A 23,884-nucleotide genomic window follows, 5' to 3' on the forward strand; every position below is an offset into this window, starting at 1 on the left:
TTCAGAGTTTTGTGCAATTTATGCAACTTTAACTAAAACTAATATTTTAACTGTATACAGATCAGATTAGGGTGATTTTGGTCTGTTTTTGTTGAATTTTGAGAATGTTATATCGTTCTTGTTTAGTAAAGCAGATACACCGATTATATTTGGTGATTTAAATATAAATTTTAAAATTAAATCTGACTTTTCTTTTGATATTCAAAATATATTAATATCTTTCGGTCTAAAAGTAACTATCAACGATTATACTAGACTTATATCTCAGTCCAGCAGTTGCATCGACAACATTATGACAAATTTTTCTGAAAATATCGACAAAGTGGGTGGTATTTAAACCTTGTTTATCTGATCATCAGGCTGAATTTACTCTGAGCATAAATTTATTGACACTAATCAAACATTTCAATAGTATATTACTTCTTCTGGTTTACGGAAGCTTAAACGTGCAGTAGCTAGTACAAAGATGGACTTTTTCTATGACACCAATAATAATTTTTTGACTTTAGTTCTCACCGAAACTTAATGTTAAAGAATTTCCACTAAAAAAAGTACGACAAACTGCTGAAAAAATAGCCGTGCAATATTTTAATAACGAATTAAGGCCTTACAGATCTAATCTTTCTCTTACTAAACACATCGGAGATGCCACTAAGGATCCGAAATGTTCAAAGTATATAAACAACAAAAATTTGAATATAATCGGCAATTACAAAAAGGTAAAAAAGAGCTTACTCTTATATATTACTAATTTCAATAATAAACCTAGAGACTGCTGAAAAATAGTAAGTTTCGAAAAAAAAAAACAATACAATATCCAGTTCGGTACAACCTGACCAACCTCTAGACGAAATAAATTAATTTTTTTTATTACAATTGCAGAGAATATAATTACAACTCTTTCCACTATTAATATTAATGTCCTCTTCAGTTACAGAAATTATCCTTCTCCAAGCAAGTCCTTTTTTTCGCCCCGTTGTGAAATAAGAGATCTTTCAAATAATTAAGTCTCTTAATAATTTGAATTGTATGGACTTTCACGAAATAAATAGCAAGATTTTAAAAGAAACTTACCAAATAGTTTTAACACCTTTCACTCATCTCCTTAACTTAATTCTATCAACGGGAGTATTTTTGGAAGTACTAAAATACTCAAGAGTACTACCTATCTATATAAAAAAAAAGATTCTTCAAAAACTGTCAATTACAGACCCATAAGCACTGTTTTTACTTTTGGGAAAGTGATTGAAAAGGTTATCAAACAACAATTTTATTCTTATATTGAGTTCAATAATTATTTTAGCATCTCACAATATGGATTGAGAAGTGCTCCTTCTACTACGAGCGTGGTATATAATGTTGTGAGCGAGGTGACTGAGGGGCTTGAATGCGACAATCGCATAGCAATTTCTCTTTGCGACTTGTCGAAGGTTTTTGACTGCGTTTCACACCACATTTTGCTCCACAAATTAAATTATTATGGAATCAGAGGTCTCTTAAGCTTATAACTTCTTACCTATGTGGCAGAGACCAGGCGGTAGTGTCTAAAGGTCATCTCTCCGATTTTTTATCCGTACAAATCTGGATAATTCGCAGATAGTACGACATACGTTAAAATAATGATGATTTAAAAATATCTTACGAGGAAGATATTTTTAATATCTTCCTCGTAAGATAGCTACTATCTACTAAATCTAGCACATGGTTTGCTGCAAACAAACTAAAACTAAACTCCGATAAAACGTAAAACTTGGTTATGTCTGCAAGTAATTTACACAATGATCCAGATAACAAAGAGACTGTTAAACTCTTGGGAATAACCATATACAGAGTGGCCCAAAAGTCTGGAAACGACCAATTATCTCGTAAATTGCTAGTCATAATTTTACAAAATTTGAGCTACACATATTCTGAGATATGGAGATGTTTGATATTTGCAATGTTGCCAGTTAGCCGTTTTTCTTATATTATTAGTAACTTTGGTTTTTCAAATTCATCACACTGTACATTCCGTCATTATTGAAATTTCCTATTCAATACGAGTTCAACCATGTGCAACACATGATTTTATGTAGTCTGAAAGGTCTTAAATACATAAAACAGTGCAAAATATGTAGATTTTAATAAATTTTAATATTTAAATTCAGAATGCTGTGATTCTGACATTAGTTCACCATTTACATTATTAACTAAAACTGACAGTAGTTGTGTTTCGAAAAGTTCTGCAAGATAAATTACTTTCCCAAACCGTTTTCCTATTCATAAGGTAAAAAAAAACTGTAAAGCGATTTGAAGAATCTGGAGAAGTAGGATGAGGTAGTCCGAAAAGAGTTATGAATGTCAACAAAACTTTAGATATAATGCAAAGTTTTGTTGAAGTTCCACATACATCCTCACGCAGGGTTGCACAAGTATATGATGTAGGTCGTTCTTCAAAACGACTTCATCGGAAAACAGAATATGTTTTCTGATGAAGCAACCTTTACACTGTGTGTAAGTGTAAATCGACAAAATTTAAGGTACTGGAGTGACGTAAATCCACACTAGAAGCGGGAAAACCATATTCAAAGACCACAAAAATTAAATGTATGGTCAGGTATAGTAGGTACTCAGTTAATTGAAAATTTAACGTCAGATAGTTACGAAAAGTTACTTAAGAATAAAATTGTACCTACACTGAGAAATTTGTTTGGGGCAAATTTTAATCAGATATGGTTTCAGCAAGATGGAGCCCCAGCTTATTATGGTTAACTTTGATCAGATAAAAGGCATATATCGAGCACAGTTTAATTAAATCTTGCCCAAGTACTTTCGATCCCTAGATCATCTTCAGGGGCATCTGAAATAAGCCAAGAAACGTTTTTTTATAACCAAAGAAATTTAATAACTTCGATAAAAACTCGAAGTTTTATGGTTGAAAAAAGGTTTTTTATATGATTAACGTTTATAGACTTACTTCGTCAATTGTGGCCTATCCGGCAAGAACAAGATGTCATAAACATAAAATTGTACATTACACTACACTACAAATAGACAAACAAACACTTTAAAATAATTTAAGGGAGGCTACATTGCTTGAAGAAGTCGGAGACAGAATGGCTCCTGATCTAACGGAAATGTTGGGGTGACATATGACAAATGACAACTTGGATGAGCAGTCACAATCATAGATATGTGATCTGCACCTTTTACAATTCTATGAAACTAAGTATTGACCAAAAGTCCAACTGACACTACTATAGGAGATCACTGATGAAATATAAAATTATATAGAATATTTTTAAGTAAATTGAATAATCCAGATCTCACACTCAAACATGTCTGTAATAATTAAGGTGTTAGTTTGAGAGCAACTGAAATAGACGAAAAGTAAGAATGCAAGAAGCGGACTAAACAATATGTTAAACAGTGGGTGGTTGACTACAATAAAATGGTCTACCAAGCACTATCTGTAATATAGAAAGGAAGAGATCTGACTATGTAATTAAAATACTAATAATTGAAAATCAAAATGGAAAGCAAACTATATAAATGGGGTGTAATCCAAGTAGTTCAGTTGAACCCACAGTCAATGGTATAACTATAAAATTACTATGGATGTGCTCAGTGCAGGAAGTCTAAACAGTCGAGCTGGGTCCCCTACGAGGTGAAGCTGTAATAAAGTTTTTAAAAATAGGTTTAAATTTAGTACAATTTAAATTAATTTGAGTATTAAGACAGTGAGAGTTTTCATTCGTTTCCCTTGTAATTTCCAAATCTTCCAATAAATCCAACTCCATATAGTTTTTCTTTCTACTAATGTCATGTAAGATAGATGAACCAGTGTTGATGTTAAAATTGTGTTTACTGGATAATAAGTGTTGACCAAAACTTGAAGAGTTTGGTCTTTTCAAATGTTCTGAAACTCTAGTGGATAACTTTCTAATGGTTCTACCTACATAAGAGGCATCACAATCATCACATTTTAATTTGTAAATACCACTTTTGTCAAGTGTGTTCATCCTATCTTTGGTGTTGATTAAGAAGGAACCTAAGGTGTTGTGTGACTTGAAGGAAATTTTGATGTTATCGATTGTAGAAGTAAAAAGTTTAGATATTTTATTGGAAATGCTGCTAATGTAGGTGAAGGAGAAATATCTAGTGTTATTTGAAGCAGTAGGTTGAAGAAAACATTGTGATGAATATGCAAGCTTTTCTGCAATTTTTAGTTTAGCTCTATTTAGAAGCTTATAGATAATGTTAGGATCATAACCATTATTGAAAGCAATTTGTTTAAGAGTGTTAAGTTCTGAATTAAAATTATCATTAGAAAGTGGAAATTTGAGTAACCTATGAATGTAACTGTTGAAAGCAGCCATTTTATGTTGGGTTGGATGATTAGATGTATCATGTATAACATGATCTGTTTGGGTAGGTTTTCTGTAAATATTGTACTCTAAAGAATCTTTATTACGGGAAATAGTCATATCCAAGAAGTTCAACTTTTTATCATATTCTGGTTCCAGAGTAAAAGAGATGTTGGGATGGAGGTTATTAAGATCATCCAGAATCTGTAAAGCATCATCTTGGGTTCCCTGTATGAGAGCTATACAATCATCAACATACCTTGACCAAAAAACTATTTTGTTGTTGTTGTTAACAAACTTCTGTTCTAAGCTGTCTAAGAAAATGTCAGCCAGAAAAGGTGATAGTGGAGATCCCATTGCTAAACCTGTTGGTTGTTTGTATATTTTTTGATTGAATTGAAAGAAGTCCTGATCCAGACAGAATTTAAGTATAGTTAAGATAGCATCTTTGTCTTTTGCTGATATGTTGCAATTGTCTAGAAGATTGTGTACTAAAGGTAATGTTTCATCTCTTGGTACAGAAGTAAACAGATTGGAAACATCAAAAGAAACTAAATAAAAACCCTCTTCTATCCTAATGTTATTTAACCGTTCTATTAGATCTAAAGAATTTTTGATGGAGAACTTAGGTTTAAAATTAGTGATAGACTGAATTGTGTTGTAAATAAACTCTGATAAAATAGAAACTGGAGTATTACAAAAACTTACTACCGGCCTTATGGGACAATTGTGTTTATGGATTTTAGGAAGTCCATATAACCTAGGTGTTATAGGATTAGATACAATTAACTTTCTGTTGTTATATTTAGTAATAGTATCATTAAACAATTTGACCATTGCTTTTGTTTTATTAATAAAGGTGTTAAGTGGATTTTTTTCCAAAACTACAAAACTGTTATCTGAAAGAAAAGATTCTACTTTCTCTATGTATTGAGTTTGTTCTAAGATTACAACACAATTACCCTTATCAGCCTTGCTGAGTACAAGAGAATCTCTATCAATTTTTTGTTTAATTGATTTTAGCAAATCCTTTTGTTTTTTAAAATTATGGTGATTTCTATGAAAATTGCGTTTGTACTTACATTGTTGTTGTTGAAGTAAGCTAATGCAAGAGTTTCTCAAATATTGTTTAGTATCAGCATTGTTAGTCATACCTTCTATTAGAGTGTCCAGCTCTACCGCAAATCCTCCCAGCACTGAGTCACTTAACCTAAAATTCTGACAAGAAAACTTAAGGCCTAATCCTAAAAAATACAGTTCATCCTCTGAAAAGTTAGTGTTACTTAGATTTAAGACTCTAGGATGAAATTGATGATCTGAAAACTTATGCAAAAGTGTTGAGGTGCTTCTCTGTTGTTTTTGCAAAATCAAACGGTTTAATTTGTTGGTAAGATTTCTCTTCTTGGTGGATTGTAAACGAGAGACCTCATCTTCTATGTTGTTAAAGGAGTCATTGACTAGAAACCAAGGATGTTGTTGCAAAATTTGATCATAAGTAATTTTAAGATTGACGTTAATATGGTGAAGTTTGGTATAGTGCTTCTTAAGTTCTCTTTTCAGGATCTTTTTCTCCAAAATCTGTTTTTCTTTATCGGGTACATTTTTTGATGTTTTGACCTTAGCAAAAGTAGGAGTGACTTGATGTGAAATGCACTGTCTAACGAACCAAATGTTCAAGAATATGATCATTCTCTTGCAGGATAGTCTTCTATAAGTATCAACCAAGATTGCCATAGTCAATAAATAAATATAAGGTTGAATGCTCGAATAAATGAACTTTGATCAGATAAAAGGCATATATCGAGCACAGTTTAATTAAATCTTGCCCAAGTACTTTCGATCCCTAGATCATCTTCAGGGGCATCTGAAATAAGCCAAGAAACGTTTTTTTTTATTTTTTTTTATAACCAAAGAAATTTAATAACTTCGATAAAAACTCGAAGTTTTATGGTTGAAAAAAGGTTTTTTATATGATTAACGTTTATAGACTTACTTCGTCAATTGTGGCCTATCCGGCAAGAACAAGATGTCATAAACATAAAATTGTACATTACACTACACTACAAATAGACAAACAAACACTTTAAAATAATTTAAGGGAGGCTACATTGCTTGAAGAAGTCGGAGACAGAATGGCTCCTGATCTAACGGAAATGTTGGGGTGACATATGACAAATGACAACTTGGATGAGCAGTCACAATCATAGATATGTGATCTGCACCTTTTACAATTCTATGAAACTAAGTATTGACCAAAAGTCCAACTGACACTACTATAGGAGATCACTGATGAAATATAAAATTATATAGAATATTTTTAAGTAAATTGAATAATCCAGATCTCACACTCAAACATGTCTGTAATAATTAAGGTGTTAGTTTGAGAGCAACTGAAATAGACGAAAAGTAAGAATGCAAGAAGCGGACTAAACAATATGTTAAACAGTGGGTGGTTGACTACAATAAAATGGTCTACCAAGCACTATCTGTAATATAGAAAGGAAGAGATCTGACTATGTAATTAAAATACTAATAATTGAAAATCAAAATGGAAAGCAAACTATATAAATGGGGTGTAATCCAAGTAGTTCAGTTGAACCCACAGTCAATGGTATAACTATAAAATTACTATGGATGTGCTCAGTGCAGGAAGTCTAAACAGTCGAGCTGGGTCCCCTACGAGGTGAAGCTGTAATAAAGTTTTTAAAAATAGGTTTAAATTTAGTACAATTTAAATTAATTTGAGTATTAAGACAGTGAGAGTTTTCATTCGTTTCCCTTGTAATTTCCAAATCTTCCAATAAATCCAACTCCATATAGTTTTTCTTTCTACTAATGTCATGTAAGATAGATGAACCAGTGTTGATGTTAAAATTGTGTTTACTGGATAATAAGTGTTGACCAAAACTTGAAGAGTATCCTGCAAGAGAATGATCATATTCTTGAACATTTGGTTCGTTAGACAGTGCATTTCACATCAAGTCACTCCTACTTTTGCTAAGGTCAAAACATCAAAAAATGTACCCGATAAAGAAAAACAGATTTTGGAGAAAAAGATCCTGAAAAGAGAACTTAAGAAGCACTATACCAAACTTCACCATATTAACGTCAATCTTAAAATTACTTATGATCAAATTTTGCAACAACATCCTTGGTTTCTAGTCAATGACTCCTTTAACAACATAGAAGATGAGGTCTCTCGTTTACAATCCACCAAGAAGAGAAATCTTACCAACAAATTAAACCGTTTGATTTTGCAAAAACAACAGAGAAGCACCTCAACACTTTTGCATAAGTTTTCAGATCATCAATTTCATCCTAGAGTCTTAAATCTAAGTAACACTAACTTTTCAGAGGATGAACTGTATTTTTTAGGATTAGGCCTTAAGTTTTCTTGTCAGAATTTTAGGTTAAGTGACTCAGTGCTGGGAGGATTTGCGGTAGAGCTGGACACTCTAATAGAAGGTATGACTAACAATGCTGATACTAAACAATATTTGAGAAACTCTTGCATTAGCTTACTTCAACAACAACAATGTAAGTACAAACGCAATTTTCATAGAAATCACCATAATTTTAAAAAACAAAAGGATTTGCTAAAATCAATTAAACAAAAAATTGATAGAGATTCTCTTGTACTCAGCAAGGCTGATAAGGGTAATTGTGTTGTAATCTTAGAACAAACTCAATACATAGAGAAAGTAGAATCTTTTCTTTCAGATAACAGTTTTGTAGTTTTGGAAAAAAATCCACTTAACACCTTTATTAATAAAACAAAAGCAATGGTCAAATTGTTTAATGATACTATTACTAAATATAACAACAGAAAGTTAATTGTATCTAATCCTATAACACCTAGGTTATATGGACTTCCTAAAATCCATAAACACAATTGTCCCATAAGGCCGGTAGTAAGTTTTTGTAATACTCCAGTTTCTATTTTATCAGAGTTTATTTACAACACAATTCAGTCTATCACTAATTTTAAACCTAAGTTCTCCATCAAAAATTCTTTAGATCTAATAGAACGGTTAAATAACATTAGGATAGAAGAGGGTTTTTATTTAGTTTCTTTTGATGTTTCCAATCTGTTTACTTCTGTACCAAGAGATGAAACATTACCTTTAGTACACAATCTTCTAGACAATTGCAACATATCAGCAAAAGACAAAGATGCTATCTTAACTATACTTAAATTCTGTCTGGATCAGGACTTCTTTCAATTCAATCAAAAAATATACAAACAACCAACAGGTTTAGCAATGGGATCTCCACTATCACCTTTTCTGGCTGACATTTTCTTAGACAGCTTAGAACAGAAGTTTGTTAACAACAACAACAAAATAGTTTTTTGGTCAAGGTATGTTGATGATTGTATAGCTCTCATACAGGGAACCCAAGATGATGCTTTACAGATTCTGGATGATCTTAATAACCTCCATCCCAACATCTCTTTTACTCTGGAACCAGAATATGATAAAAAGTTGAACTTCTTGGATATGACTATTTCCCGTAATAAAGATTCTTTAGAGTACAATATTTACAGAAAACCTACCCAAACAGATCATGTTATACATGATACATCTAATCATCCAACCCAACATAAAATGGCTGCTTTCAACAGTTACATTCATAGGTTACTCAAATTTCCACTTTCTAATGATAATTTTAATTCAGAACTTAACACTCTTAAACAAATTGCTTTCAATAATGGTTATGATCCTAACATTATCTATAAGCTTCTAAATAGAGCTAAACTAAAAATTGCAGAAAAGCTTGCATATTCATCACAATGTTTTCTTCAACCTACTGCTTCAAATAACACTAGATATTTCTCCTTCACCTACATTAGCAGCATTTCCAATAAAATATCTAAACTTTTTACTTCTACAATCGATAACATCAAAATTTCCTTCAAGTCACACAACACCTTAGGTTCCTTCTTAATCAACACCAAAGATAGGATGAACACACTTGACAAAAGTGGTATTTACAAATTAAAATGTGATGATTGTGATGCCTCTTATGTAGGTAGAACCATTAGAAAGTTATCCACTAGAGTTTCAGAACATTTGAAAAGACCAAACTCTTCAAGTTTTGGTCAACACTTATTATCCAGTAAACACAATTTTAACATCAACACTGGTTCATCTATCTTACATGACATTAGTAGAAAGAAAAACTATATGGAGTTGGATTTATTGGAAGATTTGGAAATTACAAGGGAAACGAATGAAAACTCTCACTGTCTTAATACTCAAATTAATTTAAATTGTACTAAATTTAAACCTATTTTTAAAAACTTTATTACAGCTTCACCTCGTAGGGGACCCAGCTCGACTGTTTAGACTTCCTGCACTGAGCACATCCATAGTAATTTTATAGTTATACCATTGACTGTGGGTTCAACTGAACTACTTGGATTACACCCCATTTATATAGTTTGCTTTCCATTTTGATTTTCAATTATTAGTATTTTAATTACATAGTCAGATCTCTTCCTTTCTATATTACAGATAGTGCTTGGTAGACCATTTTATTGTAGTCAACCACCCACTGTTTAACATATTGTTTAGTCCGCTTCTTGCATTCTTACTTTTCGTCTATTTCAGTTGCTCTCAAACTAACACCTTAATTATTACAGACATGTTTGAGTGTGAGATCTGGATTATTCAATTTACTTAAAAATATTCTATATAATTTTATATTTCATCAGTGATCTCCTATAGTAGTGTCAGTTGGACTTTTGGTCAATACTTAGTTTCATAGAATTGTAAAAGGTGCAGATCACATATCTATGATTGTGACTGCTCATCCAAGTTGTCATTTGTCATATGTCACCCCAACATTTCCGTTAGATCAGGAGCCATTCTGTCTCCGACTTCTTCAAGCAATGTAGCCTCCCTTAAATTATTTTAAAGTGTTTGTTTGTCTATTTGTAGTGTAGTGTAATGTACAATTTTATGTTTATGACATCTTGTTCTTGCCGGATAGGCCACAATTGACGAAGTAAGTCTATAAACGTTAATCATATAAAAAACCTTTTTTCAACCATAAAACTTCGAGTTTTTATCGAAGTTATTAAATTTCTTTGGTTATAAAAAAACGTTTCTTGGCTTATTTCAGATGCCCCTGAAGATGATCTAGGGATCGAAAGTACTTGGGCAAGATTTAATTAAACTGTGCTCGATATATGCCTTTTATCTGATCAAAGTTCATTTATTCGAGCATTCAACCTTATATTTATTTATTATGGTTAAGTTAAGTTAAGTTAAGCTTATTATTGTTCGGCATTATTTAAAAATGAGATATTTCCCGGATGATGGATTGGTAGACGAGGTAGAATTGAATGGCCTCCACGTTCACCTGATTTCAATCCTTAAGATTATTGTTATTGATGATACTTAAAAAATTCAGTTTACAAAACAAGCACATTTAAAACACTTGATAAAGTAACTATCATGTTAAAAAATGTTCTAATCTATCAATTGTTACGTTTTAATGTAGTTGAAAATGTTAGTATTAAGAAATTTATTGAGACAATTAGGCGTTGCTAGAATTCTCTTTTATGTATTTAAGACCTTTCAGACAACATAAAACCATAAGTGTTACATATGGTTAAACTCGTATTGAATAGGAGATTCCAATATTGATTGAATATACAGGGTGATGAATTTGAAAAACCAAAGTTAATAATAATATAAGAGAAACGGCAAATCTGGCAACATAGTAAATATCAAATATGGAATCTCTGTATGCCAAAATAGGTGTACCTTTAATTTGTTACAATTATGACTAGCAATTTACGAGATATACTCGGTTCGCTATTCCCACTCCAAACTGTCTAGTGAATTTAGTAATTATTTTTTTTGCGAAGTTAGTTACTTTTTGACAGACTAAAAGTGGCTGGAAATTACTATACAACCAAGCGCACGTACTCATAGCCAATATTAACAGTAAACAAACTAAATAGTAAATAAAATAGAACTTTGCGAATTACCGACAATCAATATTTATTTATCTGCACCATATAATAAATAGTTATGTTAAATTATAACAACTAAAATATATTTTTTAAATATACACTACCCAAAATTTGATGTGTTTAGTATACACTTCCACTATTTAGAATAATTCTTCTTTTTTTAAAGAAAAAAGTCTGCAATAGTAGGATACTTGAGCTGTTAATACTGAGAAGTAGGAATTGTTGTGTTGTAGGTTTCTGACAATAAATCTGTCAAAATATGCCCGAGCTAAGCGAATGGAGTTTAATTGGCTTTCTTCAGACTTTTGGGCCACTCTGTATAATCGACTGAACTGGTCGGCTCAAATCTCACAACTTAAGAAAAAGTTATTAGTCCATTATTTGTTATTCGCTAACTAGAAAGGGTAAGCAACTTTGAAATATCAATAATGCAATAATAACATAATTTTCTTTATTTTAGTCACAGCTAAGCTGTGGATTAATCATATCCTGGATATATCCTAGCTGTGGATATATCATAAACGGGCCCATTTAATAAAGCAGTCTCATGTTCACGTTTTCAATAAGAGAAATTGTCACTACTTACGAACAAATCGCTGTTTATTGCACCTTTCAGATAAATATTGCCTTAATTGTAATTATTAGAATATTTTACCAAAAAATATGACATATTAAAAATGTTACAGCTAAATTGTAACAGTTTTAAAAAAAGTTATAAAGAAAATGTTTGCTGAAACATTGCTTTTACTGAACTGAATCACCATTCACTGAACTGCTTACCGTGACTTTGCCATAAATCTTTTTCTGTTTAATATGTGTTCTTGTTTGTGATATCGTCGCCTGAGAATTATACTGTTCCATCTCCTAAAACTCAATTTTACAGGAGAGCGTTTTTAAATTTAATGTAAAATATTTTTGATATTATTGAAAAATTGTTTTACAGATCATGATCACTGTTTGCATATTAAATTACTTTTTGTTATAGTGCTTTATTATTGCCAATTAAAACAACATTAACATGTAATACGGAAAAATTTATTTGGATATAGAACAAAAGGAACATTTAACTGAAATATTTGGGATATAGAACATGTATAGTGGATATAGAACTAACTAATTCTTAAAATGTTTTATTGGTGGTAACGACAAATTATCAAATAAAAACCAAAATTTATTAAATATATGACCGTAACTTAAACAAAAATACAATTATTAGGTGTACTAAAAAAACAATAATCTTCTATTTCTCGCTACTTTCCTTATTTGTCTATTTCTTTTGTTTTTCTTTGTTGCACATGATACTTGAATTGTGCTTCAAAACAACATTGTAAAACTGTTTATCAACTTCCGGCATGAACGGTATCATCTCTTTGAGATGCTTTTTCTTTAATTCAGGTAATTTTGGTGTTAAATTAACGAGTTGCAGCACTTCTGGTAAATTATTATGTATTTGACATCGCGTTTTTTTAACGTTTTCCAGTTTAATTTCCTTAAGTGGCCCTTCATATAGTTCACCATATTTTATGATTAAAGGAAATTCTTTTTCGTATATCAGATGTTTCACTTTAGTGTAAGGTACGTTTCGATAGGATAATTTTTCTGATTCTGCTTGGTAATTTTTATAATCTGCAGTGATCATTTGAAAAAATTTAAATTTCATTTTCCACTAGTTTGGAATCTTCGTTAAAATTTTTAACAAACTTACGGGGCTCCAAATATCTACATTTTTTACAAATCTTTCTATACAACTATGAGCTGCATCGACTTCTTGTACACAGCTGTGACCCGGTTCACCAAATTTCTGCTCTATTATTTTTATCTGACCTCAAGAATTGGATTGCAAAAAATGTTGCAAAGCAAATGTCATTATTGAATTTTTATTTTGAGGTACACAACTGTCTGACCATAAAATTAATTTTTCAAGTGCAGGATTATCTAGTACTACTATTTTAAGTATTTTAATCAAAGCACAAGAAATATGAAGTCCGCTTCTACCAGAAATCATTTCATGCCATAAGGCATTATATACGATCTTAGTTTTGTCGAAATGAGCAGTTAAATTATAACAAGAAAATTTTGTTTTATAATAAAAATTGCTTACGTTAGATTTTGGTAGCGAAAAAACTTTTTGCAGATCAAAACATAAAACACCAACACATTTGCCCTCGGAGGATATAAATTTGTCTCGGTTTTTTTCCTGATGTACCAAATCTTTATTTTTCTTGTGAGTTTCAAATTTTAAAATATCTGCTTCGGTCGGATTAGTAAGAGAATTATATGCTGCACACTTATCACATATATCTTTCTTGGGACAAAAGAATGTCAAATTAAATTCAGTATTGAATATTGTCCGATACATATGATATTTGACTGGTTCTGATTCTTGAGTTTTGTATAGATCATACATTTTTTGTAAATTTAAATTTCTTTCCAAATATTGTCTGGTAGAACTCTGTCGACAATAGTGAGAGTCGACTCTTTGAAAAGAGTTAATATGTTCTCGTACTTTCTGTTTTTTTCCCTCGGAGATAGTTTTTTTCTGATGCCTGCCACGAATAGGGGAACGAACAATGCATCTAACATCATCTTTTACACTTTTAAAAAAGTAGTAAATCCTCTGTTTACTAATATTTAATGTATTAAAAAAGTAATGTTGGCAAACTCTTATTTTAACTCCACATACATAAAAAAATATTGATATGAAAATGTTTTTTTGCTGGTTTCATTGTTTGTTCTTTTTCTTACTGCCAAAATACGCTTCACATGTTTTGAGTAGAACTGATTCTTTTTGTCATCATTAAGAGACCAAAACTGTCTATGAATTGTATCTCTTTCGTCAGGAGTAATTTTAGCAGTACACTGTAGTACACAATTTTCAGATCGACATGTCTCTATTTTCACAGATTTCTTTTCCCTGGTCCGCTTCATTGTATCAACATATTCTTGTCCAGATTGTCGTTTATGTTTTCTTATATTTTGTTTCCAATCTGATGGTCTTCTTTTTCGTTTTCGACTAATCACCGCAGGTTTATTAACTTCTTCGTTAAGATACTCTTCTTCCTCTGCCATCTCAATTTGACTCTCAGGTAACTTTTGTAATTGAAGATTATTTTCTTTTTCTTCATAGTTTTGTGCCAAGTTCTACTTCTTGCAGTGTGCTAAATTGTAAATTTTGTGTATCCATAGTGTTTAAAGTAACCATTTGTAAAACAACAACTTTTCCTTCATTTGGTGTCGCTTTAGGTCCGTGCTTATCTTGATATGTTTCTTTACTAATGTTTTCTTTGTCGTTTTCGACATCCTCTACGATAATATGCCACAAAGAGCTAAAATAAGATATTATTTAGTGGTATTATTTCTCAAAAAATTTAATGTAAGCTTACTTCCAAACGTCACTAGGACATGAAGAAGGCCTTGTTGGCGACGGTGAAAGTTTTGCACTCATTATAAACTGCAAAAAGAAATTGATTTAAATATCAATGTAGTAAGAAACACATGCAATTCGAATCAAAATTACAAAATTAAAAGGAACGAATTTGAAATATGACCACATTACTTTCTGAAACATTCATGCTAATCCATTGCTAATACACCCCTGTACTACTCTATTCATATCAAAACACATACAACTCGTATTAGTAATTTAATAGTTACAAATACATAATAATGTGTAACATATTTCTTTTTATAATAATTATCAAGATTTTTTATTGATTTGAATAGGTTTAATTACATTTTATTCAATAAAATATCCGTGTCTATGAAAATTTTGAGGTTAGGTAATATTGCAAATTCGTTTAATAAGGATGATTAAATCAACACAATAATATTAAACGTACTTACTTAAATTATTGCAGGAATACCCACTACTATTTAGTTTAAATACATTTTCTTACTATTCACTTTTTACAAAAAACAATAGATCATTTACCAACATGCCATGATGTACATACACGTACAGTCCGGTATTAAGCACATTATGCGTAATGGATATAGAACACTATAATTCTAATAACGTATTTATTCTAAAAGTTAAAGAGGATATAGAACAAAATAATTTTAAAAACATTTTGAGGCATACGGGATATAGAACTAAATGTTACTGAAAACTTTTAATTGGTTCTGAATATTATCATCATTTGAATGGATATAGAACAAGCTAATTTTTACAAAAAATTCTATGTATATAACTCCAAACTGCCAAAAAGTGGATATAGAACAGTATAATTCTCAGGCGACGATATGTTTGTGATAAAGTTACGTTTTATATTTTACTTTTTTTATATACTATGTATTTTTGACTTGCTACATGAAATATTTGTATTTGCAAAGTAGGTAAATAAATAAATCAAATCAAATCCATTTAGAATTTCGAGGAAGTCAGTTCGAATTCTGATTTTTGCGGTGTGGAAGGCCAGTCAAGTTGTACCGGGATGATAGTGGGAGATTTGAACTTATCGAAGAAGGCTTAAACACGTCGTTTGAAATGTGTCTTTTACACAATGGTAACAAATTTGAGTCAATATCCATTGATAATTATACCAGTATAAACGAGGAATATCAAACAATATCATTAGTCTTGAAAAAGGTTAAGTACGAAGAATATTTCTTGACAGGAAGACACTACTTAATATCACAAAATATATAAATAATGCTCATAGCATTTTAAAAGCACAAGTACAAAAAATCATCAAACAAAACAAATTTGAGAAAGCCTCAGTTCCTGACCAAATACCGTATTGGTACATGCAGGACGAGATTAAGAAATGTAGAGACTACCAACGTTTAACTTTGCGAACGGTACTTCTTATGTTTTACCAAACGCCTTTTCCAAACTAAGTAAGGATGTGTTGTTTTAAAATTAATCAAAACTATACATAAATCGAGTACTTACCGTTGGATACCTTAATGTTCTAGAAGAGGGAAAGGAAGGGGCTCTTTGGTACACCCCCGGCGATCCTAAAACGGATCCAGTTTGGAACTGAAACCACGGAAAGTTCATGGTTCCCACTTGACTGTCGTTGAAAGTAGCATACATTAAATGAGTTCCGTCGTAGGAACTCCACAAGGCCTCTGGACTTTGTAAGATATCCTCTGAAAAGGAAAAGAAGATTAATACAATTAAAAAAACATGTTCATAAAGATAATCAATGATAACACAACTGCAGAAGTGTTTGTGTTAAAATATAGTATATCAAATAATTAAATCACGATTTTAGAGTACAGCTTCTATTTATAATCACGTCCACCAAGTTACATCGTCAATTAGAAGTTTCAGAAGTGCCCATAATACTAAATAGCTATTCTTTTTTTTATTAACTATTTATATTTTTATTTGTATCTGCCTCACTTTTGACTATATAATCTATGCTTCGACTTAGTAATTCATTCAGGACTTGTATTTATATCGTTTTACATATTTTGATTTGTTGTTCGTTGCTAATTGAACTGTTAAAATATTATTGAGGTATGTAAATATTGTTATACATTTTTTTTTGGTTTATTTTATATCAACTCTGATATTTATCTCAACAAAAGCTCAAGGTAAGTACGATATATTGCCCACTCAGACACATTTTTTTTTTATTTTCCAAGTAAAGATTTACAATCTGTCCTGTTAGGACTATAATCAAATTTGACAATTCAATCAAAGAGAAATTCACATGAGTGAAGATTAATTGTCATTGTTGGTACGTCGTCATCATCATCATTCTGGCGTTACAATCATGCGTGGGTCCTATTCTCCTTAAGAATTTCTCTCCAGTCGTCCCTATCCAACGCCTTTCTCCGCCAAACACATATTCCCATATTTCTCATGTCTTCATCGATGTTATCAAGGAACTTTGTTCTGGGTCTTCTTCTTCTTCTCTGACCAGTAAGTCTATCAAGGAGCGTTTTTCTAGCTTGGTCATTTTAATCCATTCGCATTACATGCCCTATCCACCTGGTATATTCTATAAAGTTCGAAGTTTTATCGTCTTCTCCACACTCCATTGTAATTCACTGATCCATAGATTTGCCTTAGTATTTTTCTTTCGAAACATCCTAACATGTTTTCATAACTTTTTATTAGAGTCCAGGTCTCTGACCCATTAGTTCGGACTGGGTGTATTATTGTTTTGTAGAGTTTTATTTTTGGCCTTTATATATCTGACTAGATTTTCTTTTCCGAGGCTAAAGGCCAATAGACTCAGATGGGCAGGGCATGTGATACGCAGTAACGACAATCGCCTTATAAACAATGTGTTCTGGGAAAGGCCAGAAGGAAGAAGGTCTGTAGGGCGGCCTAGAAAAAGGTGGAAAGATGCAGTCAAAGAAGATCTAGAGAAAATGGGGGTGCGACAATGGGAATTACTATATATATATATATATATATATATATATATATATATATATATATATATATATATATATATATATACCGTTTCCATCTCTCTTTGTTCCCATTCTCCATCGTTTAGGCCTCTCTTACTCATGGCGTCGTCTACTTCGTTCCTCCAGGATTTTCGGGGTCGTCTTCTTTCCCTTCTTACTATGGGGCTCCATTTGGTTTATCCATCCGCTGTCGCTAGTTCTTCTTACATGTCCCTTTAGTCTTTTTTGTTCTATATATGTTAGTATGTCTGTTTCTATTGATGTTTTTTGCTTTATTTTGTCATCACTTCTCCTATCCATTCTTGTTACTCTGCAGCATCTTCGCATGCATTCCATCTCTGTTGCTACTATCTTACTGCTGTTTTTCTTGTTTATGATCCAATTTTCAGTCCCATATGGCATAATACTTCGCACTAATGTTTTATAAATATGTGTTTTTGTCTTCATATTTAGGTGTCTATCCCACCATACTGAGTTAAGTTGTCGGATTGCTGTTCTTGTTTGTCCTAATCTTTGTGTAATTTCTTCCTCTGTTGTTGCCTTTTTCGTGATTATAAACCCCAAGTATTTAAATTTATCCTTTCCTTTGATTGTTACGTTGTCATCAATCTGTAGATCTTCTATGTCTTCTTACTTGTAGATAGGTACTCTGTTTTCGCAAGGTTAATATCTAGGCCAGTCTTGGTATATTCTTCTTGTAGTTTTTTCATCATGTAGCTGAGGTCGTCTTGGTCTTGTGCAATCACTACTTGATCGTCTGCAAAGCTTGTATTTGTATTTCTCGATTTCTCTCAATTTTTGTATTTCTCGATATAATTGTGATTTTAAGGAGGAGATTGAGCCCAAAATAGCATCTGTTGGCCAAGCAAATTTATCTCTACGGTAGTATTATTTTCATTATTAAGAAAGCTGCTAGGTATATAAATTCGTTCACTGCTTCGATGACGTCGTTTTCTATAACAAGTGAAGTAGTGGTACCTTTTTAATTAAATTAACTAACTAAGAGTAGAATGAAATCATCATATGAGCCAAATGACAACAAATATTGTAATAAAGATGGCAAGAGACGTTTCCCCAATAGGAAGACTATCAGTAGGAAGACCACGAAAACGATAGAACGACAACTTACTGGAGTCACATTGAAAAGCAGACAGAGTCATGTTCACATAGAAAAAAAAAAAAAAAGAAAAACTTGGATGTAGATGGTGTTTTGATGATGCTCTTAAGGAATATTATGTATTTGTAGAGGTGAATGTTGTTGCTGATATGCGACTTGTTTTTTATGAATATATTGTACTATTTGCCTTCATGTTTGGAAAAAGTCATTTGGAACAGCTTTAAAATGAGTTATTATATCTTAAGTTTCTATTGGATTGTTTTTTGAGCATCTACTGGAAAGATAACCATGTGTTTATAATGAAAAAATACGTTAACCAGTACTAAAAATCTAAATAGTAGGGTCGGCTTGGGTTATTGTTATTATAATGGAATCAAGAATTGAATTTGTGGGTAAAGATATATAAACACGCCGGCGAATGCCAAGAACATATTTGTATTTCGGATTGATGGTTCCTATTAAACTCCGTTTGAAAATAATTAATAGCATAACTGATAATCCGCAACACAACCAGTAACGAAGAAATTCTCAAAACTAATTAAAATTCCCTTTCTCATATAAGAGAGTAATTTTAATAACAGTAATTGGAAAAAGAAAGAGCTTTTAGATTAGTTAATCAGCAAAGAAATAAAGGTTGTAAAAACGATGATCAAAAAAGAGAAGAACGTGTAGTTGCCTATCAATATACATATAATGAAATGACTCATCTGTCAATGTTAACATCGCCTAAAGCTATAATTGAAACACAACCCACACTTACCTTGGTATAACCAATCAGGTATCCCGTTATAGATAATATCAGAATGACCGGTGAACGTTATTCTTGTGTCAAATTCCTCGGTCGGGGATTTTCTATGGTAAATATCGTTGTTGAATACAATCAATAACGAAGTGGTGTCACCCAGCCACGAGGCAAACTGTAGACGCTCAGGCTGTGCTTTAGGCGAAGATTCTAACCGAACTGGAATATGGTGACTGTAAAAAAATAAACATATTATTAACTCATTACTAAAAAGTTACTGCTTTACATGAGAATATAAAAATGGGCAAACAAAAACAATATTTATACTAGTTTTTTTTATTCACTTTGGATTACAAAATTACTAATTCAAATAGAAAGCAAAGGGCACAGCAAAATGGAGGATATTCCTCCCACGTAAGAGGACCCGTAACGTCTCCAAAACCTTCCCCTTTTAAGTGGTTCGCGTACAGAGGTGCCATCTACCATTAGTTGGACTTTTCGGATTGAATCGGAATCAGCTCGAACAGCTGATGAGGTAAAAATACCGAAATAATAGTTATATCGCTCTTAGTCGCAATGGGATTTAATACAATGGAGTGATGAGTCCAGATTTGAAGTGTGTGTTGGAGACAGTAGGAGTCGCGTCATTCGCAGGAAAAATGAATAAAAAAAAAATGAATCTTTCCAAGGGCGTGGGAAAGTTACATTTTATCGATGGGATTGTAAACACGGACAAATATTTGAATATTTTAGAAAAATATCTTTTACCGATTATGAAACACCATTTAATATTAGCGGAAGATTTTGTTTTCCAACAGGACGGCGTGGCTTGTCATACCTCAATAAAGAGTTTAAAATGGATTGAAGACCATGGCATACCACTTCTGGAATGGGTTTTTAACAACAGTCCCGACTTGTCCCCGATAGAGACTTTGTGGCGCGAAATGAAAAAAAGCTTTGGGAAAACATCCTGCCAGGTACGTCAACGAATTGAAGGAAAAATTGTAAAAAATATGGGATTCATTTATATTAGAATTTTGTCATTAAAAATAAAGGGGATGTAATAAACTTTCACATTTTTTTTTTGTGAATATTACATCTTTTATGCGTTTTTTTAAATTTATTATAATTCTGTTTAATCAATAGTTTTCAATGTTTTCATGAATATATACACACAACTGCAGAGAAATTTAGATACCAATAATTCCGAAAAGTTGCATTCTAGTTAAAAACTGTCAGAAATTTAAAATTTAAAATTCCCAATAAAGTGACTTTGAACGTGGAGAAAAGTGAATCTCTCATGCATAGTCATGACATTTTGATATTAGTGGAGAAGTTATTAATAAATATATGACATTTTCAAACAATTTGCTAATAAAAAAAATGCATCTTTTCAGTTTCTGCAGCATATTTGCAACAATAAAGTGTAATATTGTTCTGAAGCTATTTTCTTGTGGCATTTTAAATTAATTACTATTTAACTGGGAATAAGCCACAATTAAAGGTTAAAATACGTTTATTGACGTTTCAATTTCCACTTCGGAAATCGTTCTCAAAATACAAACATTAGTAAATTAAACAAATTTTGTTTTTGTTACTTAGTGAAAAATTCTTCTATTGAATATTCAATAGAAGAATTTTTCACTAAGTAACAAAAACAAAATTTGTTTAATTTACTAATGTTTGTATTTTGAGAACGATTTCCGAAGTGGAAATTGAAACGTCAATAAACGTATTTTAACCTTTAATTGTGGCTTATTCCCAGTTAAATAGTAATTAATAAAGTGTAAGTGGTTATTTAAACAAACGCTTTGTGCTGATAGTTGTGTCGAGCTATACAAATTGATTGATCTTATATTTACTCCCATATAGGGGAAATATGCCTATGATGGCATGTTGCCTTTGATGGCATACCACGTGTAATTTGTAAATCGTTTCCTGTCGAACGATATTGGCTGCATAGGCATGCGCATAGAGAGTGTTTATTTGCAACGGTAAAGTTACAAACACTTATTAGTTCCACAGATAAGTCTGTAACGGAAAGTGTGATTTGTTGAATGTTGAACTATTATAACGCACGTTAACACAAACAGTTTTTTGCCGCCTCTCGTCTGAAGTTAAAATATCCAAAGTAAGTATGCAATTTTGATTATTATTAAGCTTCAGTAGGCAATGCATTTTAACTTCTGCCATTGTAGTGCTAGAAGATAACGCTCTGCTTTAAATCTGAAATCTGATGCGTACTTGCCTATGACGGCATAGTAGATGTGTTCCAATGATGGCGCAGTATGCCATCATGTGCACATGTTATATTCCATTAAAGGAAAATGAATAATAATTGCAAACATTTCAAAAACTCAACTTTTTACTTATATTAAGGTAAAAGTAGATAAACAATACCATTTCTTAGGGTTTTTAAACAAATTTGGAGCTTTAAAATCGCACAAAATCTTCAATAGTAAATTTAAGCGTATCTAAAATATCCTTAAAGGTTTAGTACTATCCTTAAAAATTGGATTGACGTTATCTAGTTATACCTTAAACAGTCGAATATCTCCTGATATCAGATATAAGGGCTTTGTTTTGTTGCAGGGCCTTTGTTAATATAGCGTCTACCAAGAAACATAGGCAGAAGTGGTCGGAAGAGAACATGAATATGACAATTCAACACATCCAAAAAAGGAAGATGGGATGGCTGTTGGCTTCCAAAACTTTTAATGTTCCGGCTACGATACTCCGTAGACATTTTGCAAAAAACTCCGCTGGAAGAAAAGGAGATTTTGGTGGCCGAAGAATTACACTACCTCCTCATCTTAAGAAAGAGTTAGCTACTCATGTAATTGATATACATACAATAGTTTTTGGTCTCACAACGCTAAACTTGAGACGATTAGTTTTCGACCTTGCTGAGAGAGATAACATCAAACACAAATTCAACAAAACGACTCGTCTTGCTGGATGGAAGTGGGTGAGGGGTTTTTTAAAAAGAAATAGTACCACTTCACTCAGAACACCAGAAAATACATCTCTCGTGCGAGTACAAGCATTTAATAAGAACAATAATAAAGCATATTTTATCTCTTTAGCAAAAGTTTTAGATACATACAATTTTCAATCCGAAAATATATTCAACGTTGATGAATCAGGTCTTAGTACTGTTCAAACAAGGCCTCAAAAATTTGAAGGCCTTCTTGGTTGCAATCTGCAACCAAGAGATGGAAACAAGTTAGAGCACTGAGCAGAGCAATTGTATGTTCAATGAATGCAATTGGTACTTTTGTACCACCTGCATTTTTCCCAGAAAAAAGGTTCAAAAATGAATTAATGGACGCTGCCCCACCGGAAAGTGTTGCTTTTTGCCAGGAGAAAGGGTGGATGTCTTCAGACATTTTTGTTCAATGGCTTAAACATTTTATTCACCATACCAAAGCTTCGAATGAGAACAAAATATTATTATTGTTAAATGGCCACAGTAGTCATAAGAGACTGAAAGTCTTACAAGTTGTAAAAGAGAATGGTATTGTACTTTTCTGCTTTCCACCACACTGTTTCCACCGGGTGCAGCCATTCAACGTGGGCTTTTTTAATCCTCTAAAAACCTATTGTAACCAAGAGATTCAAAATTGGTTAAAACAAAATCCTGGAAGACTCGTTACGCACTTTCAAGTTGCTGGGTTATTTAAAACAGCTTACCTTAAAAGTGCTACTGCTGCTAATGCCATAAATGCCTTTGGAAAAACAGGGATTCAACTTTTAATCCTGATATTTTTGAGAAATGGTTATTCGCTCCATCATTGGTTACAGATAAACCTATAGAGAGCAATCAAGATCGAACTCAAAACATCCATCTAAACAATCCAGATTAGAATCTAGAAGAAAACCTAGAAAGAGGACAAAATCACCCACCTAAAGACTGCCAACGGGTCCTTCTAGAAAATACTCAACAGGATACTCTTCACATAACAATCCAAGATTTATTACCCATTCCAAGTGTTTCGCAGTCAAACACAAAAAACAAAAGAAGCGTGGAAAAACAGGGGTAATAAATTCAACCCCTGAAATTTAAGAATTGAAAGATAAGGTTGTTGAAAAAGAAAAAGTAAAAGGAAGAAAACTGGCAAACAAAGTAAGACGACAAATAAAACAGAAGATAGAAACCAAAGGAAAAGCTACGTACAACAGTGGATTAAAACGGAAATCTGTGGATGACACTTTTCCTAAAAAACGAACATTATACCGAATGGCAAAAGAAGGGATAGAGAGAAATGGTGAGAAGGAACAGGAATCCGCGAGCGATAAAGAAAATTTTTAAGATGATG

The 23,884-nt window shown here is 32.0% G+C and overlaps 2 protein-coding genes across 3 annotated transcripts in view; both read right to left on the bottom strand.

The window, feature by feature from the left end:
* LOC140451495 (inactive dipeptidyl peptidase 10) overlaps nt 1-23,884 on the bottom strand; it is a 348,523-nt gene that overhangs the window by 69,606 nt on the left and 255,033 nt on the right. For both annotated transcript variants that reach the window (XM_072545332.1, XM_072545331.1), the window contains 2 exons: nt 19,584-19,798; nt 16,226-16,425 (listed from right to left, as the gene is read on the bottom strand). In XM_072545332.1, the coding sequence (XP_072401433.1) occupies nt 16,226-16,425; nt 19,584-19,798 (415 nt within the window). The remainder of the gene's footprint in view (nt 1-16,225; nt 16,426-19,583; nt 19,799-23,884) is intronic.
* Nucleotides 1,098-6,870, bottom strand: LOC140449950 (uncharacterized). Its single transcript, XM_072543368.1, has 3 exons — nt 6,340-6,870; nt 4,560-6,210; nt 1,098-1,169 (listed from the first exon to the last, which is right to left on the bottom strand). Exons 2-3 carry the CDS (start codon nt 6,078-6,080, stop codon nt 1,098-1,100), a joined length of 1,593 nt encoding a protein of 530 aa, XP_072399469.1. The 5' UTR covers nt 6,081-6,210; nt 6,340-6,870.

Source organism: Diabrotica undecimpunctata, chromosome 9, assembly GCF_040954645.1.
Source record: "Diabrotica undecimpunctata isolate CICGRU chromosome 9, icDiaUnde3, whole genome shotgun sequence".
Classification (NCBI taxonomy): Eukaryota; Metazoa; Arthropoda; class Insecta; order Coleoptera; family Chrysomelidae; genus Diabrotica; species Diabrotica undecimpunctata.